Below are 23,996 nucleotides of genomic sequence, written 5' to 3' on the forward strand. Positions count from 1 at the left end.
AGTCTTTGCTAAGTGACAATCTAACAAAATGAAGTTTATGAAAATGAGCACCAATGTGTTCTTTCTATCATATGATTGCTACTATACATCATTTTACCATGAGATAGATGTTTATGAAAAACAAAACTCAAGCACCTCAGCTTCCACTGTTGGAAAACAAAGATTTATAATGTTATCCTTTCTAGCATAAAACCCTCAAAATTGATTTATCAATAAACCAATAAACTTGGTGGCTGTGATGGTGTCATTCCCAATGATCCCTGTTATATTTGTGCATGGAGTCATCTCAAGAAAGAAGTGCCTCACAAAGGAGCAGCTACAAAGATGTCACTGTCTCTGTTCATTTCCCCATGACCTGACTGGAAATCATGTGCACTAATGCAACTCAGCTTCCTCATCAACCATGTGTTGATGCCATAAGCTCGCCTCAAAAGATTTCATTTTAGGAAAACATTAAAACTGTTCTCTTGAAGCCAACATGTATTTCAAAGACATCTTATTTTCTCCAGATAATCATGTAATCAGCACTCTTGTAAATTCCCCAAAAACTCCCAGTAAGGCACAATCAAAATAATGATTGCTATCATATTTTGAAAAGCATTTCCATGCTGAATTTTCCCACAAGCCATAAGTCCATTGTAAAATCACACACACTTCACAGTATTTACATTTATTATTATTAAATCTTCAGTACCTGAAAGGTATAAATATGGGTCAATGGAAGAAAATAGGAACTGAAACTATTACAGGTGCAGATGAAGAGGCTCACTTTTTTCTGGTCTTTAATCTCTCTGAAGGGAATATCGGGGACAGTAGTTCTGATATGAAACTGAGATGGGGATATATTTCTTTCCTGGGAGAAATTCCTATGGAAGGGAGACAATTATCAGAGTCTTAATGGACACAGGAAGGAATGTTTATAAGGCATTGAGATTCTCATATCAAGTGACATCCCTGTTGGGAAACAGGGCATAGACAAGGCAGATGGGGTCTTTACTGATGGATTGGGAAGGGACTAGTATGAACTGAAGCAAACAAAAAGAATTCCTTGTGTATTTGCTGGTACAATCTGGGAAGTGACTGCTAATTTCTGATGGACTACTTGACTGTCAGAGAAAAGGATGTTACTTCAATGTATTTCCTCTACTTCAAATAGCTTCTCATTCCACCAAGTGTAAGGAAGACATGAAAACAGGGAGGGGATATTAGACATTTAGAAGAAAGAAAGCTAAAAGTTATCTCTAAGCCAAGAAGGTAGATGACATTATGGGTTTCTGAGGTTGGTTGGTGGCATGTAAATAAGACTTCTTGTGACTGTTAAATATGTGCATAAACCCAAGCTCAGAAATGCTGGTGATCCTGAACAGGAAACACAAGAACCCATTTTGTACTAGTCAGAGAGATAGTCTTTCCTGATTATGTTCCATTTCCCAATGTCTCAAGTAGCCCTTGCATTGACATCGCCTGGCTCACTCTGCTATTTGTAGTTGCAGAAGATGAATCAGTCACTTTCGCCTAATATTTCAGGGGGGAAATGGAGGTTCTCTGGCTTCACCATACCCGCCCTCCTCTCACAGACACAACGCTTCAATTCTTGGCAGTCCTTTGAGAAGATCATCCCATTAAGGATGGCCACACAGTCTCTGCTTCTTGGGCTGGTGACATCTATTATAATGTGGAACCTCAAAAAAGGAAGAAAAAGTAAATTTAATCACAGTTTATTTCTAAAATAAAATATTAAATACCCATTCTTTCTAGAGTGATAAAATTATAGTATAGATACCAGAAAAAGTTTACCAGGAAACTGGGGTCATGTGCCTCTTTCTCTTCAGTCCCTAAGTTTCCGTACTCATTCTTAGAAACAGCAGGTCACCCCAAACAGCAAAAATCATTTCTAACTAAAGCGAAGCTATGTGTTCTCCTCCAAATTTATATAGTTTTTCTGCCACTTAAAAAGTTCTCTACCTTCTCTGTAACTCAGTTTACTTAACTGTAAAATACAAATGATTACATCAAATATATCCTGTCTCCTGGGAGAATTAATGATATATTGTACATAGGGAAGAATGGTGTCTGTTCAAATGTGGCTTTACATGTGATATATTTTGATAGAGAAATTACAATTTCCTGTTTCAAAGGATACTGATGTGGTTCGGATGTGTGTTCTTTCCAAATCTTAGTTGAAATGTCATCCCCAGTGTTGGAGATGGGGCCTGGGGGGAGGTGTTCGGGTCATAGGGGTGGATCCCTCATGAATGGCTTGGCGCCCTCTTCTTGGTGATGAGTGAGTTCTCACTCAGTTAGTTGATGCAAGATCTGGTGGTTTAAAGGGGCCTGGAACCTCCCCCCACCCCCTTCTCTTTTGTGTTCTCTCTTGCCATTGGACATGCCAGCTCTGGCTTCGCCTTCTGCCATGAGTAAAGCTCCCTGAAGCCTCCTCAGAAGCCAAGCAGATGCTTGTACAGCCTGCAGGATTGTGAGCCAATTAAACCTCCTTTCTTTATAAACTATCCAGCCTCAGGCATTCATTTATGCTGATGCAAAAATGGACTAACACAGATACCATGTGTACTCCTGTCTAAATGCTCACAGCATATGTACGACTAGTGTTTTATATTACCCCTTACATTTTCAGCAAATCTTTTCTCAGAGATTGTATTTTTTAAAAGATGTGCTCCCTATTTTACTGCACAGAAAGCCAAGAACTCTTATCCTATCTCTGGGTACTGACAAGTTTTGTGACCTTAGGCAACCACCATTACAGCCTGGACTCCTGGGCTTCAATTTAGTCACTCAGGGAAAGATCTCTCTCTCTCTCTCTCTCTCTCTCTCTCTGCCTCTCCCTTCTCTCATCTGCAGTATGTCCCAGACACAAACTTCTGAAAGCAGCAAGAGAACTACCCTGATATTTTACTAATGCTATGTATCTGTCTCCCTCACTGGCTTATAAGCAGTTCAAAAGCAAGCACTGGCCGGGTGCAGTGGCTCATGCTTGTAATCTCAGCACTTTGGGAGACCAAGATGGGCAAATCACTTGAGTCCAGGAATTCTAAACAAGACTGGGCAACACATCACAAACCTGTCTTTCCAAAACAGACAAAAAATTAGCCGCATGTAGTGGTGCACGCCTGTAGTCCGAGCTACTCAGGAGGCTGAGGTGAGAGGAGAGCTTGAGCTTGGGAGGTAGAGGTTTCAGTGAGCAGAGCTTGCACCACTGCACTCCAGCCCATGCAACAGAGCAAGACGCTATCTCAAAAAACAATCAAACGAACAAACACACACACACACACACAAACAAAATGAGGATGCACTATGGTTCAAATATCTTCAGGTATCCTCCTGCAAACACAGTATCCAGTACAAAGCAGAAGTTTGATTAATACTTGATGGACCAAATTCTTGAGCTCTATCACTCAAGCAAAATATCTTTGTTAAATGCCTTTCCCATAAAATATCCTGAAGGCTTACAGTTCAGAAGTGAAAGGGGTTCCATCCATCCACAGCCAGGCCTTGCCACTGTCAGGGCGCAAGAGCCCTGTCCAATAAGAGTAGAAAAACTCAGAGTAGCTCTCAGACACGGCAAAGTCCTGTGAAAAGCACACAAGAAAAGCTTTAGCGTTGGTGGCATGATTACTCACATGTGCAGACATGCATGGGCCAGCCAGCACTTTTCTCAAGGCACACACAAGTCCTGCTTCACATAGATGCTCATATGCTTAAGAGAAAAAGCATCTATGCTGAGGCCAGTCAGAAATTTGTCCAGGTTTAATAACTTATTTTGTCTTAGTAAATATGGAACACATGTCGATATTCTGAAAGCGGAAATCACATCAACCAAGATTTGTTCCTGACCCATGGCTTTTAAAGCACAGAATTAAACATTAATGTTGACATAAAAATATGAGGGAAAGACTAAGAAAGAGATGCAGAATGATTCTGGGACATGGAAGAATATGGAGGGAAAAGTGCAGGAATGAGGTAGTAACCGTTATAAATACCTGGGAAAGGAAGAAAAGAAGTAAAAGAAAAATTTGCAAGGATGATTTTTGTCTTAGACTAGGAAGAGGAGAAAGAAATTTTTAAATTTCTATCTATAAATATTTATGTGCCCTCTCCCTCTCCCTCTCCTTTCTTTGGTCTCCCTCTCCTTCTTTTTTCGGTCTCCCTCTGTTGCCGAAGCTGGACTGTACTGCCGTGATCTCGGCTCGCTGCAACCTCCCTGCCTCGGGCTCCTGTGACTCTCCTGCCTCAGCCTGCCAAGTGCCTGGGATTGCAGGCGCGCACCGCCACGCCTGAATGGTTTTTGTATTTTTGGTGGAGACGGGGTTTTGCCCTGTTGACTGGGCTGGTCTCCAGCTCCTGGCCTCGAGTGATCTGCCTGCCTCGGCCTCCCGAGGTGCTGGGATTGCAGATGGAGTCTCGCTCACTCAATGCTCAATGGTGCTCAGGCTGGAGTGCAGTGGCGTGATCTCGGCTGGCTACAACCTCCACCTACCAGCCTCCTGCCTTGGCCTCTTAAAGTGCTAAGATTACAGCCTCTGCCGCGACGCCACCCCGTCTAGGAAGTGAGGAGCGTCTCTGCCTGGCCGCCCATCGTCTGGGATGTGAGGAGCCCCTCTGCCCAGCCGCCCCATCTGGGAAGTGAGGCGCGCCTCTGACCGGCCGCCATCCCGTACAGGAAGTGAGGAACGTCTCTGCCCAGCCGCCCATCGTCTGGGATGTGAGGAGTGCCTCTGCCCGGCTGCCCTGTCTGGGAAGCGAGGAGCGCCTCTGCCTGGCCGCCCCGTCTGGGAGGTGAGGAGTGCCTCTGCCCGGCTGCCACCCCGTCTGGGAGGAAGTGAGGAGCACCTCTGCCCGGCTGCCCCGTCTGGGAGATGAGGAGCACCTCTGCCCGGCCGCCCCATCTGGGAGGTGAGGAGCGCCTCTGCCTGGCCACCACCCCGTCTGGGAGGAAGTGAGGAGCGCCTCTGCCCGGCTGCCCCATCTGGGAAGTGAGGAGCACCTCTGCCCGGCCGCCACCCCGTATGGGAAGTGAGGAGCGCCTCTGCCCGGCCGCCCTGTCTGGGAGGTGAGGAGCGCCTCTGCCCGGCTGCCCTGTCTGGGAGGTGAGGAGTGCCTCTGCCTGGCTGCCACCCCGTCTGGGAGGAAGTGAGGAGCACCTCTGCCCAGCTGCCCCGTCTGGGAGATGAGGAGCACCTCTGCCCGGCCGCCCCATCTGGGAGGTGAGGAGCGCCTCTGCCTGGCCACCACCCCGTCTGGGAAGAAGTGAGGAGCGCCTCTGCCCGGCTGCCCCGTCTGGGAAGTGAGGAGCGCCTCTGCCCAGCGGCCCCATCTGGGAAGTGAGGAGCGCCTCTGCCTGGCCGCCCCCTCTGGGAAGTGAGGAGTGCTTCTGCCCCGCCGCCCCCTCTGGGAAGTGAGGAGGCCTCTGCCCGGCCGCCCCGTCTGGGAGGTGAGAAGCGCCTCTGCCCGGCTGCCACCCTGTCTGGGAAGTGAGGAGCACCTCTGCCCGGCCACCCCGTCTGGGAGGTGAGAAGCGCCTCTGCCCGGCTGCCACCCCGTCTGGGAGGAAGTGAGGAGCGCCTCTGCCCGGCCGCCCTGTCTGGGAGGTGAGGAGCGCCTCTGCCCGGCCGCCCTGTCTGGGAGGTGTACCCAACAGCTCCGAAGAGACAGCGACCATCGGGAGCGGGCCATGAGGATGATGGCGGTTTTGTTGAAAAGAAGAGGGGGAAGTGTGGGGAAAGGAAGGAGAGATCAGATTGTTGCTGTGTCTGTGTAGAAAGAGGTGGGCATAGGAGACTCCATTTTGTTCTGACTAGGAGAAATTCTTCTGCCTTGGGATGCTGTTGATCTATGGCCTTTCCCCCAGCCCCGTGCTCTCTGAAACATGTGCTGTGTCAACTCAGGGTTAAATGGATTAAGGGCGGTGCAAGATGTGCTTTGTTAAACAGATGCTTGAAGGTAGCATGCTCTTTAAGAGTCATCACCACTCCCTAATCTCAAGTACCCAGGGGCGCAAACACTGCAGAAGGCCGAAGGGACCTCTGCCTAGGAAAACCAGAGACCTTTGTTCATGTGTTTATCTCCTGACCTTCTCTCCACTATTATCCTATGACCCTGCCATATCCCCCTCTCCGAGAAACACCCAAGAATCATCAATAAATAATTAATAAAAAAAAAAAAATTTATGTGCACACATGTGTATAGTCCTATACGTGGTAATCCTTTTCCCAATATCCATATTTAACATATGTTTACATTTTAAAAGTTGTTTACTTACTTCTATCTAGTCTTACTCTGCACTCCTAATAGATATTTTTGGAGGATTGGTGGGGACAGGGTCTCACTCTGTCGCCCAGGCTGGAGTGCAGTGGCACGATCATAGCTCACTGCAGCCTCAACCTCCCCAGGCTCAGTGCACTCCTAATATTTTAACATAGAAATTATCTAAATATTTATTATAATTATCCATTCAAATAATGAGTTTCTCAAGGCCGTACACTTTGTTTCATTGTTACATCCAAAACCCCTCAGATAATTAATAAAATATACTGATTTAATGAGAGATCATTGAAAATGTAAATGAAGCTATTACCAAGCAATAGTCATAGAGTGAACATGTGAAAATAACTGTAGTTGAAAATATTTATTCCAATTAAACGGGGGGGTGCCTTCAAATTAAAAGTTTTGAAAGCAAATCATATGAAAAGGATTTAAATATATACAAATATATGAAGTTCACGATAGAAAATAACTACATAGCTTTAACAAGAAAATTTCCTACCACATGATATAATATAGTTCAACTTTATACCTGAGTTTGCAGTGTATGCTGGAGGCAGAGGAATCAAAGAGAATTAGAAAAATTAGCAGGGTTTTTGCTGGGGCACACTGTCTTAGTCAAAGAAATTGCCTCGCTTTATGCCTAAATTAAGCCATCGAGAGAGGGTTATAAAGTATTAGTAGCTGAGAGAAATTACAGAGGTTCTTTCATCACAGATTTCAGGAAGTAGGTAGAAATTAAGAAGTAATTAGAATGATGTTAAGAATTTGTGTAGTGAGCTGAGCATTTAATTCAATTAACCCTTTGTTGATAACCTACTCTTCATCAAGAAAAATCTCTGCTAAATTCTACAGAAACAATGATAAATAAGCAATGGCCATACTATTTGAGAACTTCAATTCAAAGGCAATAATAAATATGAGAGAAAGAGGAATAATCATATTTTAATTATGTTCTTTAATTGCATATACTAACTCAATATATATCAATTTGTAGTTTTATTGTCACATTTGCCTTGACCAGTCTATCCTAGGCTGTAAACTTCTGGAAAGCAAGATATATATTTGCAGATTATGGTAATAATTTAGTTAAATATTTTCCACTTAAAAGCTTTGCCACTTTTAGAATGGAAGAGCAGGCAGCCCTATTTTCATGTTTCTGACATTGCATCAATATTATTCCTTTTCTACCCAAACCAAAACAGGAAAGAAGTTAAGACATTCTACCTTTGCTCCCCGAGAGGGGAGTTTAAAGTGATGTTGCTCATCTTTCTAAGGGTGTGTATTTGTGGAGAACACAACTGCTTCTGTCTACTTCTGGGGACCGTTCAAAGCAATAGGAATAAGACTCAGGCCCTGATTGAAAAGTGTGAAAAACCTGTGGACCGATATTCTTGATCCTTAGAATCTTCTTGCCTAATGCTTTTAAGGCCTCTTTTTGAAATCCTTCAAACATTGAAAAGCCTCAGAATCTTACCAGGTCTTCTTGTTTGTTTATCTTCAGCATGGTAGAGTTTTCACTAAGGCAGAAATATTTACAGTCCTCCCAACTTTTGCTGTCTTTATAGAACCGGTAGCAGTTGTCCCCATGCCATTTCCATTGTTCTGTACAAGGGCTGCACCTGTGTGCTTGGAAAAAAGCCAATTTTGTTGTTATTTTCTGCATGAGTCTGTCTTGCTCCTCTCTTGAAATTATATAGTATTTGATGTCCTAAGAAAGAATTAACTCTTCTTCAAGATTTAATTAATTACCCAGGCAATGATAACTACAATGTTTTCTGGATACCTACTAACTGCCAGGAATTATAACTGGTCCTAAGTATGTTGTAGAAATTAAAACAGACACTAATTGCTTATGTGGAATCTAGTAAAAAATGATTAGAACTTTCTTGCCACTTGCCTATGAAATTCAGCACATGAAGAGCATATTCAATTTCACAAAGCAGTACAGAAACTCCAACTGCATTGTGTTTAGGAAATAAAGTTTCTATAATGTTCTCCTCAAAATTATCTTACATAATAGTAAAATAAGCTTTAAAAAATACAGTATATACCAATATGATGTGGAGTCTTTTTAAGGAAAAAAAACACTGAGGCAAGCCTGCAGTTAGAATGCCGAATCTCCATGTGTCACAAATTAAATTGGGCATCCAGGCCAGAGAAGTGTGGGTAGTGATCACAAATATAGGCGCCAAGCCCTGACAGCTATAGTTTTAACCCTGTGTGGATACATGACCCTGGGTCATTTAGAATTAGGAACCTAATCCAGTCTCTTGTGGGTTTGTAGTGGGATGAGAACCCAAGTCATATCCATAACAATTTTTTTATTTTAAAAGCGATCTAGTTAACATGTTAAAATCTCAGTAGCTAATACACAGGTAGCTATTATATTATTGTTTACATCTTCTTGTAAATTTGAAATATTTCATGAAGTAAAACAAAATTTAAATAAATAAATAACTTAGAAGGATATCTTTGTCATGTTATGAAAAACTTGCTGTGGAGCTCAATAGCTTTTACACTCTTTCAGACAGGTCTTCTTGCTTCAGAATTCTACCAGGAGAAATGTAACAACCTGGAGAGACTCAAGCAAAAATGCAGGGAGCCTCAGACGTTCTGAAACACAGAACAAGAATGGGAATGATGCTTACCTAAAAGGATTATTGTGAAGAGTAAATACATAAAAACCAGAGTCCAGTTTGTGCAGAGACTTACGCATAAAAAGCATTTAATAAAGGTCCATTTCAACTGTGGTCCCTGTTGTTATCGGAACTTAGATAGGTAATACATGCTTGGAGTGCTGTGCTGAAAAAGATTATGAAGCAGCAACTGGACTCAGCAAGGAGAATCTTGGTTCATTCTGCTCTGGATTCAGTAAATAAAAACTATGTAACTGCAAATTTGGTACAGTGTATTAATACCTCATTCCCGTCTCACCTACAATGTTTTCTTAAATACCTTCAATCTTCAGATATGGTAAGTGACTCTCTATGTGCTCTGTGTAAAAACACGTCCCCTACTTGTAAGAGAATTAATAGAGAAATTTTCAGTGAATGTTTAGGAGGAAGCAAGGGACAATTAGATCGAAAGGTGAGAGACTAAAGGACTGAGAGCCTTATGTGAAATAGGTAGTGACACTACGTAACTAAAGGGACAGAGATAGAGAAACAACTTTACCTTCTTAACTTCAACTGCCTAATATTTGATATACTATTACTTAAACCATTGGAGGAGGAAAATAGAATACAGATCAGAAGAAATTCATTTCTCTATATATACATATAGATATAGGTATAGACATAGATATAGATAGATATACATATACATATACCCTCCACTCCAGCCTAGACAACAGAGACCCTGTTTTCCCCACCTCTCTGCTCCCCCCAAAAATATATATTTTTAAAGGAGAAAATGCATATTTTTGGCCAGAAAAATGGGTGGACTGAAAATGAACTGTTTTCAGATGTTTTGTCCATGGCATATACACCTAGGAAAAATAAAATACTAACTAATTTCTAAACAGAACATGTACACTTTCTATGAACTCTCTTTACCTATAAATTACCATTTTTTATATGATATAGTGCAATAAATGTTTATAGATATTTAGGATCAATAAACAATAATGTTCATATTAGCAAGGCCAATAACCCAAGGAAGGGCATTCCATTTCATAAATACATGAAAATATGTCATCCAAAAAAAAAGGCTAATCGTCTTTTTTTCCTTATAGTCCTTTCTCTCTCCATTTCTCCTTTATTTTTGCTGTGTTTTGGACAAAAGGAATGTAAGTCTGTTTATATGTCTGGCCTAGAATTTTTTCCTCATATATCTAGCTCCCCAAACAGCATTCCTGGTTTCTAATTTTCCCCTTGTAGCCAGAGAATTCTTCCTCCTTTCACTCGATTACATCTCTATGCTTCTAGTTGTTTTGCCTCGAAATTCTGGAGCTGTTTTTGAATCTTTAATTTCTCACACATCCATTTATATCCCATCATGCCATCATTTCCACAAACAATATCCTAGTTAGAAGAACCATCATATTTCTCCTAGATTTTAGTAATAGCCATCTCTTATCTGATTTCTCTGTTGCTATTCTTTCCTCTTCCAGTCTAATTTTAACAGAATGTAGATTAAGCCTTTAAAAACTTATGCCAGATCATGTATTTCCTCTGCTCAAAACCCCATAATTAATCCTCATCTGCTCAAAATAGTAGCCAAATCTCTCACAAAGGCACCTAATGCTGTGTATTATCTCTACCTAGCCTCCTGGTAGTCTTCCACTCCAACTGCATGAGCTCCTCATTATTCCTTGAATATGCAGATACATTCATGTTTTAAGGCTCTTGTGTTTCCTGTTTTACCTACAAAGCTTATTATTTCTCTATATTACATGGCTAACTCCCTCTTTTCAAGTCTTTGCTACCATATAATCATCTTAATTAAGGATTTATGACAGCTCTATTTAAAGTAGCAACAGACTACCCTGGAATTCCTTATCCCTCTTGCCTTGTTTACCTTCATTTCTCATAGGATTGATTAATCTCTCATACATTATATTTAGGTTGGCCGATCATTATTGTATACCTCGGACCTAGAGTTTCCCAGAATGTGGGACTTTTAGTACTAAAATAAGGAACGTTGGGGGCCAACTTGGAAATGCTGGTTGATATAGTTTGAACATTTGTCCCCTCCAAATCTCATATTGGAATTTGATTCTCAGTGCTGGAGATGGGACCTAATGGGAAGTGTCTCGGTCAGGGCAGTAGATCCCTTATGAACAGCTTGGTGAGTTCTCGCTCTATTAGTCCCAGGAGAACTGAGTGTTAAAAAGAGCCTGGCACGTCCCTCCCCAATCTCTTGCCTCCTGGACTCTTGTCATGTTACCTGCTGCACTTTCCCCCATGTGTGGAAGCTGCCTGAGGCTCTCAGAAGAAGCAGATGCTGGCACCATGCTTCTTGTATAGCCTGCAGAATCATTAACCAAATAAAACTCTTTTCTGTATAAATTACCCAGGCTCGGGTACTCCTTTATAGCAACACAAACAGACAAAGACATTAGTCATCTTATTTTACGTTTTTCAATATATTTACTTCTACCACCCCACTAGAGTAAGTGGTCCATGAGAGTAGACATCCTGTGTGTTTTGTCAGATAGGCATCAGCAGGCATTCCGTAAATACTCCAACCATACTGGTAGCAGTACTAACTAAATGCATAAATATCACTTCAGTGGGTGGATGGATGGATGGATGGATGGATGGATAATGGGTAAGATGAGGGTAAGAAATAAAAAGTAGCAGATTAAAACTGAGAACTGACATCTAACCAAAAATATGTAAGAATTTTTTATGAGAAGAAGCATTAATATATTTGCATTTAGATTTTATATTTAAATTAAATATAACTTATTTGCATAGCCTCTCTTTTTGTTTGTTTTTACATACCTAAATAAAAATTTGAAAGACCATTTGTGTTAGGAAAATCTTGGTTACCTTAAAAAAGATTTTTTTTTTAGACAGGTGCAATGGCTCATGCCTGTAATCCCAGCACTTGGGAGGCCGAGGCGGGCAGATCACTTGAGGCCAGAGTTCAAGACCAGCCTGGGCAACATGGAAAAACCCCGTCTCTACTTAAAATATACAAAAATTAGCCAGATGTGGTGGTGCATGCCTGTAATCCCAGCTACCCAAGAGGAGATACGAGAATCGCTTGAAGCCAGGAGATGGAGGCCACAGGGAGCCGAGATCACGCCACTGCACTCCAGTCTAAGTGACAGAGTGAGACTCTGTCTTAAAAAGTATATATAAAAAATAAAATTAAAAATAAAAATAAAAATAATTCTTGAGATAGTGTCTTACTATGTTGCCTGGGCTGGTCTTGATCTCCTCAGCTCAATTTTCCAGCCTCAGCCTGTCAAGTAGTTCATTACCTTTTTGAAGATATGGCAACCAACAAAGGAAAGTATGCATACTGGGCTTTGTTAGAAAAATTCGTAAGTAAGCGCCAGGTGCGGTAGTTCACGCCTATAATCCCAGCACTTTGGGAGGCTGGGGCAGGGGGAACACCTGAGCTTGGGAGCTCAAGACCAGCTTGCCCAACACAGTGAAAACCCCTCTCTACTAAAAATACAAAAAAAAATTAGCCGGGTGTGGTGGTGCACACCTGTAGTCCCAGCTACTCAGGAGGCTGAGGCAGGAGAATTGCTTGAACCTGGGAGGAGGAAGTTGCAGCAAGCTGAGATCGTGTCACTGCCTTCCAGCCTAGGCAACAGAGCAAGACTCCATCTCCCCCCACCCAAAAAAAAAGGAAAAAGAAAAATTAGTAAATAAGGACATTATGACCATTGACGTCATTAGTCATGTAGGAAAGAATCACTTAGAGAAGTAAAACTGTGCCTATTAATATTTTTTCCTGGGTAGCCATGCAATCAGGATGTCTGTTTCAGGTGGGAAGTGGTGTGTGTATAGTAGACGAGGAGACTTTGCCCTCCTTCAGAGTTGCTAAAAAAGAAATAAAAGTGGAAACCTGAACACGTATGCCATTTCCTAAGTAAGCATGATAAAGAGAGCAGAAGAGAGAGCTGATCTGAATAAAGTAGATTATCACAAAACCTGAAAAGAATAGAATAGGAATACACACGCACTCACACTGAAGCGATGCTCCTAGACTTCTCCAGCAGTAATTTTATCAATGGTGGTTCACCTACCATTGGCACTGTCATCATCTGTGGTCCTTATTAAACTACCTATTTTTGATACCCAGCCAAGTTATCCTGAATTAAAATAACTTGAATTTGATTCAGCTTATCTGCATTTTCAGACTAGTCCCTGTATGATTTTTAAGATTTGAGAACTATAGTTATGAGTTTGCTTACTTCTTACTAGGAAAGAATTTGTAAGAACATTTGCCGACGTAAGTTGAGACATACCCCTGTATTTTCTTTACTTGTAGTCTTATTTTGGTTATTCTTAGTTAATTGTTTTTATTGTTTTAAAATGTCTGCATTTGAAGAGTCCCTTGATGTATGGTATCACAGACACATATGAATCATGTAATCCCAACAACTGATCATGATCTTGAAGCCCAAACCCTTTTTCAGTTTGCCAGACCTCTAGTTAAATAATACTTGACTCTCACTTTCACCAGCAGGAAATCCATCTCTCTGTTTCCAGACAACATGGGGACAGAGTGACCAGGACACACTTACCTCCAGCTTTGTTATACAGCTCACGACAGAGTTTTTCAGCCACATGCTGCAGACTTCCTGCAAGCTTTATGTTCTGGACTTGAAGAGATTGCAACTCTCGGGACATATTTCCTAATCTTTCTTCCATTTGAGAAATGGTGTCTTGACCAGTATTGGAGAGCTGGTAGTACTGAAAAACTAACCCAAATGACCAAGTCAGACTGGACAGCTTATTTCTATGTTTTATTTCCACTTTCTGCCTATGGGGAAGACAAAACAGTGTATTTTTTAGTATCTCAGCCTCTGAGTTCTCATATTGCCTATATTCAAGTTTGGACTCTAGTACATATATAAGCAGTTGTATCACCTTGGGCAAATTAATTTCTTTAAGTCTGTCTAAAAATGTGAAGTCATGGGGAGAAAATGGCAGCTAAGAGGGCTAAGATGGAGCTCCCACTTGGACAACAGAACAGGGTGAGGAGACTCACACTGTGAACTTTTCCTCCAGGAACCACCTCAGGAACATACTAGGAAAACTGAAAGAATTCACAGATCCTTTGAAAGAAGCAACTCAATACTGAAAATTCTCCAAGACAGCCAAAAATGTGTGAAGTGGGGAAAACCCACCTCTGAACACACATCCCTACTGGAGAACCTGAAAATCTGGGTTACATGAGAAGGATTTAACCTTACCTGGAGCAGAAATGGATGTAGGGAGCCAAATATAAAATATATGCAAAATATAAAAGTAGAAGAAGCAGAGGGAAGAGTCCTGTAGGCACTCCCATTCTCCAGCTCAAGCCCAGGGAAGCCATCCCTGACTTTGTGTCACAGGGGTCATTGGACAAGATAGCCAGTGTAATTAAAGAGGAGTCACAGGATGAAAGAAGCTTCCAAATGAATTTTGTAATAATTTCAACTGGATATGAATTTTCTTAAGCAGAATCCAGGGGGCACAGAGGAACTGCTACAGATATCAGCACAGGAACTGCGACATGGTGTGGGAAGGTGGGGAGAGGTGTGGCCTGAAAGCCTGCTTGCTTTCTCAGTGGGAAGGGTTGTAGCCTGGGGCAAGTTCAGAGCCCCAGGCATGAGCTGCCAGGATATAAACTCCATGTTGTTGGTAGGGCACGGGAGGAGCAAGATGCCTTACCAGCTATGTGGGAGCTGGGTAAGGCCTATCACTGCCAGCTTTCTCCCACTTCCCTGGCGACCTGTATGACACAGCAGAGGCAGCCATAATACCCTGAGAACCAACCCCCATCCCCCACAGCATTCATGACAAGCCCCGTCCAAGGAGAGTGTGAGCTCAGACCTGCCTAACCCTGACCCCATGTGATGTTTTTTCTCTACCCACCCTGGTACCCAAACACAAAAGACATAAACTCTTGGGAACCGTATGGCCCCGCTCATCACCTGAGAAACCTGAATACTCATCCTGGCAAACTTAGAACAAGCTTACATCCCCTGTCTACTACTACAGCTGGTGTTCTCTTTAAAGCACCACCTCCTGGCTGGAGGCCAACCAACTCAAACCATTAGAGTAACTCAAGACAGAATAACCCTGCTCCAAGGAGGGAGAAGACAACAGCTAATTTCACTGCCTGCAACATCCTGGCTAACCAGAGGTCCTGAGTGTGTCCATCTGACTTCACTGCTAGCATAACCAACATTCAAGAAAACCAGCACACTAAACATATCTACAACCAAGGACTCACACAGTCTACTTCACCTCCTTGCCAACTTCACCAGAGCAGGTGCTGGTATCCACAGATGGGAGACCTGAAGATGGATCATATCACAGAATTCTGCAGACATTCCCCAGCACCAGCCTGGAGCCTGGTAGCACCACTGGGTGGCTAGACCCAGAAGACAGTAACAATCACTGCAGTCTGGCTCTAAGGAAGCCCTATACCTAGGGGAAGGGGGAGAGTACAACATCAAGGGATCACCCCATGGGATGAAAGAATCTGAACAGCAGCCTGTGTGTTCCAGATCTTTTCACTGAAATACCCAACATACCCAAATGACAAGGAAACAGAAAAATAATTCTGGTAATATGACAAAACAGGATTCTACACCACCACCAAAAGGTAACACTAGCTCCCCAGCAATGGATCCAAACCAAGAAGAAATCTTTGAATTGCCAGATAAAGAATTCAGAAGGTTGATTATTAAGTTACTCAAGGAGATACCAGAGAAAAATGAAAACCAACTTAAGAAACTTATTTATGGTTTTCTTTCTTTTTGAGACAGAATCTCACTCTGTTGCCCAAGCTGGAATGCAGTAGTGTGATCTTGGCTCACTGCAACCTCTGCCTCCCAGGTTCAAGTGATTCTCCTGCCTCAGCCTCTCAAGTGGCTGGGATTACAGGTGCCCACCACCATGCCTCTCTAATTTTTATATTATTTGTAGAGACGGGGTTTCACCATGTTGGCCAGGCTGGTCTTGAACTCCTGACCTCAGGTGATCTGCCCTCCTCAGCCTCCCAAAGTGCTGGGGTTATAGGCATGAGCCACCACATCTGGCCTAAACAAATTTTAAAAAACAATATAGGATATGGATTAAAAAAATTATCCAGAGAAATAAATATCATAAAGAAAAAACAGTCACAACTTCTGGAAATGAAAGATGCACTTAGAGAAATACAAAATGCAGTAGAAGGTTTCAACAATAGACTAGAACAAGAAGAGAGAATTTCAGAGCTTGAAGACAAGGCTTTTGAATTACCCCAATCTGACAAAGACAAAGATAACAGAAAAAAAAAATGAACAAAGTCTCCAAGTAAGTCGGAGTTATAGTAAATGGCCAAACCTAAGAATAATTGTTGTTTCTGAGGAAGAAGAGAAATCTAGAAGTTTGGAAAACTTATTTGAGGGGATAAACCAGGAAAACACCCATGGTCTTCCTAGAGATCTAGACATCCAAACACTAGAAGCTCAGGATGTAAGGGCGATCTGGCTGCGATATCTGTCACCCCATTGATTGCCAGTATTGATTTGGCTGATCTGGCAGGCTAGGCGTGTGTCCCCTTCCTCCCTCACTGCTCCATGTGCATCCCTCCTGAAGCTGTGCACTCGGTCGAAGAGGACAACCATACCCGATAGAGGAGGACCAGTCTGGTCAAGGGTATACGAGTAGCTGCACTCTCTTGCTAGAACCTCCAAACAATCTCTCAAATACTAAAAGCTCAAAAACCTCCTGGGAAATTCATTGCAAAAAGATTATCGCCTAGGTAAATATTCATTATGTTATCTAAAGTCAAGATGAAGGAGAGAATCTTAAAAGCTGTAAGACAAAAACATCAGGTAATCTATAATGAAAACTTATCAGATTAATAGCTGACATCATCAGAAACCCCACAAGGCAGAAAGGATTGGGGTCCTATTTTTACCCTCCTCAAACAAAATATTGTCAGCCAAGAATTTTGTATCCAGTGAAACTAAGATTCATAAATGAAATAGAAATAATGTTTTTTTCAGAGAAACAAATGCTGCAAGAATTTGCCGCTACCAAGACAGCGCTACAAGAAATGCTAAAAGGAGTGCTAAATCTTGAAACAGAATCTCAAAATACACCAAAATAGAATCTCCTGAACGCACAAATCCCACAGGACCTATATGACAATAACACACACACACACAATAAAACAAGGTATTCAGGCAAGAACTAGCATAATGAATAGAACAGTACTGCACATCTCAATACTAACACTGAATGTAAACGGCCTAAATGCTCCACTTAAAAGATAAGGAATGACAGAATGGATAATATTTCACCAATCAAGTATCTGCTGTCTTCAAAAGACTCACCTAACACATAAGGACTCACATAAACTTAAGGTAAAGAGGTGGAAAAAGATAGTCCATGCAAATGGAAAACAAAAATGAGCCGGAGTAGCTATTCTTTTATCAGACAAAACAGACATTAAAGCACAAAGAGTAAAAAAAAAAAAAAAAACAGACAAAGAGAGACATTATAGACATTATATAGTGATAAAAGGAAAAATCCAACAGGAAAGTATCAAAACGCTAAATATATATGCACTTTCCAACAGGAAAGTATCACAACCCTAAATATATATGCACTTTCCAACAGGAAAGTATCACAACCCTAAATATATATGCACTTTCCAACAGGAAAGTATCACAACCCTAAATATATATGCACTTTCCAACAGGAAAGTATCACAACCCTAAATATATATGCACTTTCCAACAGGAAAGTATCACAACCCTAAATATATATACACTTTCCAACAGGAAAGTATCACAACCCTAAATATATATGCACTTAACATTGGAGCTCCCAAATTTATAAAACAATTACTACTAGACCTAAAAAAATGAGATAGACAGCAACACAATAATAGTGGGGGACTCCAACACTCCACTGACAGCACCAGACAGGTCTTGAAGACAGAAAGTCAACAATGAAGAAGAAAGAAAGAAACAGTGGACTTAAAACTATACCCTAGGACAAATTGACTTAACAGATATTTACAAAACATTCCATCCAACAACTGCAGAGTATGCATTCTTTTCATCAGCACATGTAACATTCTCCAACAAAGGCCATATGATAGGCCGCAAAACAAGTCTCTATAAATTTAAGAAAACTGAAATTATATCAAGTATTCTCTCAAAGCATAGTGAAATAAAATTGAAAATTAACAATACAAGGCACCCTGAAAACTACACAAATTCACGGAAATAAAATAATCTGATCTTGAATGATCTTTGGGTAAACAACAAAATCAAGATAGAAATTAAAAAATATTTTGAACAGAACGATAATATTGGTGACACAACTTACGAAAACCTCTAGCATACAGCAAAAGCGGTGCTAAGAGGAAAGTTCGTAGCATTAAATGACTACATCAAAATTTCTGAAAAACCACAAATACACCATCTCAGGTCATGCCTCAAGAAAAATTGTAGAAACACGAACAAACCAAACCCAAATCCAGCAGAAGAAAAGAAGTATCAAAGATCAGAGCAGAACTAAATGATATTGAAATGAAGAAAAAAAAAGAATTACAAAAGATGAATGAAACAAAAAACTGGTTCTTTGAAAAGATAAATAAAATCGATAGAATGTTAGCAAGGTTAATCAAGAAAAGGAGAGAAGATCCAAATAACCTCAATTACAAATGAAATGGGAGATGTTCCAACTGATGCCACACAAATACAAAAGATCACAAAGTCCAGAGGGGATAGATAAATTCCTGGAAATATACAACCCTCCTAGATTAAACCAGGCATAAATAGAAACTCTGAACAGAACAGTAACAAGTAGTGAAATTGAAACAGTAATAAAAACATTGCCAACAAATAAAAGTCCATTCACAGATGGATTCACAGCTGAATTCCATCAGACATTCAAAGAAGAATTGGTACAAATATTACTGAAACTATTCCCAAAAATAGAGAAAGAGAATCTTCCCTAAATCATTCTGTGAAGCCGTATCACACTAATACCAAAACCAGGAAAGCACAGAACAAAAAGGAAACTACAGACCAATATCCCTGATGAACACTGATGCAAAAATCATCAGCAAAAGACTAGCTAACTGAGGCCTGGAGCGGTGGCTCATGCCTGCAATCCCAGGACTTTGGGAGACCGAGGCAGGTGGATCACCTGAGGTCGGGAGTTCGAGACCAGCCTGACCAACATGGAGAAACCCTGTCTGTACTAAAAACAAAAATTAGCCAGGTGTGGTGGTGGGTGTCTGTAATCTCAGCTACTCGGGAGGCTGAGGCAGGAAAATCCCTTGAACCCGGGAGGCGAAGTTTGCAGTGAGCTGAGATCATGCCACTGCACTCCAGCCTGGGCAACAGTGTAAGACTCCATCTCAAAAAAAAAAAAAAAAAAAAAAAAGACTAGCTAACTGAATCCAACAGTACATCAAAAAGATAATACCACATGATAAAGTGGGTTTCATCCCAGGGATGCAGGGATGGTTTAACATACACAAGTCAATAAATATGACACATTACATAAACAGAAATAAAAACAAAAATCCTATGATCATCTCAATAGATGCAGAAAAAGCATTTGACAAAATCCAGCATTCCTTTATGATTAAAACATACAGCAAAATTGGCATATAAAGGACATACCTCAATGTTTTATATATATATATATATAGTTTTTTTTTTTTTTTTTTAGACGGAGTCTCACTCTGTCACCCAGGCTGGAGTGCAGTGCAGTGGTGTGATCTTGGCTCACTGCAATCTCCGCCTCCTGGGTTCAAGCGGTTCTCCTGCCTCGGCCTTCTGAGTAGTTGGGATTACAGATGCCCACCACCACGCCTGGCTAATTTTTGTATTTTCAGTAGAGACAAGGTTTCACCATGTTGGCCAGGCTGGTCTCCAACTCCTGACCTGAAGCGATTCGCCCGCCTCAGCCTCCCAAAGTGCTGGAATTACAGGCATGAGCCACCATTCCTGGCCTAAAAAAAATGTATAATTTAAATAATGTATCTATATATATTTATAAATAAATAAATAGAAATGTGGAGTTATAATATTAGTTCCTAACTTCAGGAATAAATTCTCAACCTATATTTACTGCTTGATAAATATTTTTATGTATATTCTCAAATGTTACTCAACATAAAACCACCAATCTGTTTATATGTTGATCATTATATTGAGTATTGACAATATACCATATATTGTTACTTATTCAGTTATTGAAATAGTGTTATTATTTTTTCCATGATTTTACAGTTTGCAATTAGGATCATTGAGAACAAGTAAATTCCTAATGTCATTTGACTAGAAATTTTCAACATTCAGATTTGAAATTCAGGTCTCTACATCTAAGTATAGAAATCCCTCATGAATCATGAGAGTTCCTCTATATTTCCAAGAATAATGGTGATTGCAAAACAATAGTTCTATCACAATGAAATAAAACTTTTGGGATCAAAAAGGGCAATAAGAAATTATTTTTAATTTTGAAATATAAGATACAAACACAAGTATTAAAATTCCTATAAAACCCAATTTTTGACATTAAAATCTGCTCTTCTATATAACATTTTTCTTTGAATAACCTTCTTCAGCTGTTTAGGAAACATTGCTGTGGGGTCTTCACCTACTGAGGCAAATTCATCCACTTTTTTTTTTAAGCCTTTTAACTTGTTTTTACTAGTTTGAAATTTAAATATTTTTAGATATGCATTTTTCCGATTTGATTTTCACAAGTTTTTATAAAGTGACTGTATAACTTCCTGGCCTTTAAAAAATATGGTGATTAAGGAATTTACCTACTCTCCTCTTATTGATGGTACACGTGGCTCTGTGGGTAGTATATTCTGCACTAGCCCACTGAACCTTGTATTCTCAGAGCCAAAACCTCTGATACCCTAGTCTTTTGTGGAATGGGAGAGGGCTGAAGCATGCATTTATTTAAAATAAATGATTTTTTTTAAACATTGACATACAAACAAACAGACAAAACCCTTCTTATCTCAAACAGAATGTTTAATTCTAGTTGGCAACTGATTTTTTTTTAATTCTTCTTCCATTATTCACTATTTACATAGTTGCCATTTAAAAAAAGATACACTGAATTTTCCAAAGGCTAAAGAATTAAAGTTTAAAAAACATATCCATAACAAGTGTTCCTCATCCTAGACAAACCTCGGAACCAGGATCCTCCCCCAGGTCAGAGCGCAGACTTACACAAAAGCCCCAGGGCTGCCAGCCCTATCAGCAGCACCAAGCACAAAGTCAGCAGGGTCAGGGCCACCGGTCGCCACGTTGAAGAGGGAGCCCTGTGCTCTGCAGGGAACAGAAGAGAAAGCAGGGTTTGGCTCTTTCTTCCTCTTGCATCTAAGGCAATAACAGGTAAGGGAGTGGAGTTGATTCTGCACAAGAACAAATTAGGCTGGACAACAGTAACAGGGGCTGGATAACTTGCTTTCTGTCCTCAGAAACATCATCGTAAGGCTCAGTGCAAGCCTCACTTATCACAGCTAGATTTTCTCACAAGCCCCACCCATTTGTATCCACCCCTCAAGTCTTACTTTGCACTGAATCACACTATGCATTACCATTATCTTTATGTGGTTCTTTGTACAACCTTCTGCTTGTCAAAATTCTAATTATGAAAGACTGTCATGAAAATGTCTGAAACACAGCCTGAGAATCTCTGAACCTTACCAAGGGACAACTTTTTACGTAATCAGGGGAAAGATGAAATTAATTTGTTATTACTTTTGAAAAACATCCCCCTTCCCCCAAGTTCCGTATATGCTTTTTCTAAAGGGGAAATAATAATGGGAAGTAATAATTTTACTGTTTTTCTGTGGAATTGCTTGATTGAAAGTCCCTCTTTTGTAAGGATATTGTTTGTTCATTCATTTGATTTATATTTTTTCAAAAATAGATTATAAAGAAACATGATAATCAATTTCTGAAAGATGAATCTAAACTATTTTTGCAACAGTTAAATAATTTTTAAAACTGTGGCAAACATGTTTTCCTTGCCCTCCATTGCCATAAGTTTGACTAGTAATTGCAGAGGTTTTACTGTAAGTCATGAGCAGACCCCTCACCTAGTGAGGTCACCTATCTGAGTCTGAATGACCTAACATATCTGACAGGGAAGAGTCTCAGTCAGGTGCAGGTAGCATCTAGCATTGTGATAAAAATGAAACAGAGAGTGAAATCCTCAAACAAACTCTGATCTCTTTGTAGCCGGTTAGTTCTACTTCACTGAGAATTCAAGTCACGTTCTGAAACAGAAAGATTAAAGAGATAGGAGGGGCTTTTTGAAAGGAAAATTCTTTTCCTTCTAGCAAGGGCCTATACATAATACATTCTAGGTACATAATACAGAGATTTTCCAGGCTGGAGCGCAGTGGCGCGATCTCGGCTCACTGCAACCTCCGCCTCCCAGGCTCAAGCAATCCTCCCACCTCAGCTCCTGAGGAGCCGGAACTACAGGCACGTGCCACCACGCCTGGCTAATTTTTTTTTTCCTATATTTTTGTTGGAGATGAGGTTTCACCATGTTGCCCAGGCTGCAGGCTGTTCTCTAATTCCTGAGCTCAAGTGATCCTCTAACCTCGCCTCCCAAAGTGCTGGGATTACAGGCATGAGCCACCGCGCCCGGCCAATTCTAGGTAGAGATTTATATGAAACGTTATTTCCAAATGGGGAATAATAACTAGTAAAGAATATAGAAATAGACAGTATGATTACTATCCTCTGGAACTTACAATCTAGTAGGCAAAATAAGTTAAAGTCTCAGAGTAGACATACTGATATATTTTTAAATGTGAATCTTATTTCTTAGCAATCATCTCCTTCGTAAGTAGCTTTCATTACATTTAGAATAAAATCCAAATCGCTTTTCACAGATTGCTCCTTTTTAAAAAAAAAAAAAATGGCAATTTTATTATGCTACTTCCCTACTTAAAAACTTCAAAAGCTTTATTGCACTTAGAATTAAATCCTGCATTAGTCTTATTGAGACCTGCCTTAGCTCTTTCACCCCTTTCTGAACTATTTTCCTCTCACTCACTTGTACTACTCACAATGGGCTTCCGTTTAGTCCTTGATCTGATCAAGCTTGACCCTAAGCACCTTTATCAGCCCTACTTCTGCCTCTGCATTAATTTCAGTTTCAATGGCACATCCTTGGAAGAGGTCCATGAGTCCATCTCTAGCATATCACTCACCCTGTACTAGGTAATATTTTCATGACTTTTGTTTCTTTTTGTCTGTCTCCTTTCTCTCCATTTAACATTCCATTAAAACAATGATCTTGTCTATCTTGTCCACCAGTCTATTTCCACTACTGAAAGTAGTGCCTGGGACATAAGGGCTGAGTAAATCTTTGACAGTTTAAACAATCAAAAAATGAAATTATAAAAAATTAATATGACTTAAACTATTTAAGTTTTAAAGAGATAAATGGGTTCTCCAAAGTTAAGTTTACAGGTTTTTGGTTTTTTTTTTTTGTAGTCTATTGACTTTTCAGCAACATCTATGTCAGCAGAAAACAGACTCAGCTAAATACATCTCCCAGCCATGTTGGTTTCTATACACTGACTTTTGTGAGATTATATCATGAACAAATCTAAGGGAGATTTGCTTCCTCCTGTTTCTTTCAGTTAACTGAGCTATGTGATTTAGTCTTAGTTTCTCTGAAAAAGAATGGTTTTCTCGTGGTATTGACTGTAAAAGTATTTCAGATCAGCAGAACATAAAAAAAAAAAAGATCAGAGGCAGAATATAGTTTGGGTTAATCATCCTCTCCAAAACCCTATATTTGTAAGCTTCCATACAGTCCAAGAAAGTTAGTCATATGGATGCTTCTAGATTCCATAGTTAAAAGTGCTTATGTGAGCCCACCACCATGGTGATTTTATTTTTCCACATACCTCTTATTACCATTAAATATATTGTATATCTTTGTTATTTCATTTAGCTTATATTTGTCTTACTCCAGGAAAAATTAAGCTCCTTCTTGGAAAATATCTATTTATCCATTATTGCAACCCAA

General features: G+C 40.4%; 1 protein-coding gene across 6 annotated transcripts in view; it reads right to left on the reverse strand.

Moving 5' to 3' along the window:
• Positions 1 to 654: 654 nt before the first annotated feature.
• The window catches only part of CLEC1A (C-type lectin domain family 1 member A), a 54,703-nt gene continuing 31,361 nt past the window's right edge, over positions 655 to 23,996 (reverse strand). For 3 of the 6 annotated variants that reach the window (XM_054443834.2, XM_063672409.1, XM_063672408.1), the window contains 5 exons: positions 21,167 to 21,265; positions 13,493 to 13,669; positions 7,757 to 7,908; positions 3,469 to 3,587; positions 655 to 1,682 (listed from right to left, as the gene is read on the reverse strand). In XM_054443834.2, the coding sequence (XP_054299809.1) occupies positions 1,502 to 1,682; positions 3,469 to 3,587; positions 7,757 to 7,908; positions 13,493 to 13,669; positions 21,167 to 21,265 (728 nt within the window). In that variant the 3' untranslated portion in view covers positions 655 to 1,501. Of the gene's footprint in view, positions 1,683 to 3,468; positions 3,588 to 7,756; positions 7,909 to 13,492; positions 13,670 to 21,166; positions 21,317 to 23,996 lie in introns of all 6 variants that reach the window. The other 3 variants (XM_063672406.1, XM_063672405.1, XM_054443836.2) reach the window with 2 other exon arrangements.

This window comes from Pongo pygmaeus, chromosome 10 (genome assembly GCF_028885625.2).
Source record: "Pongo pygmaeus isolate AG05252 chromosome 10, NHGRI_mPonPyg2-v2.0_pri, whole genome shotgun sequence".
NCBI classification, from domain to species: Eukaryota; Metazoa; Chordata; class Mammalia; order Primates; family Hominidae; genus Pongo; species Pongo pygmaeus.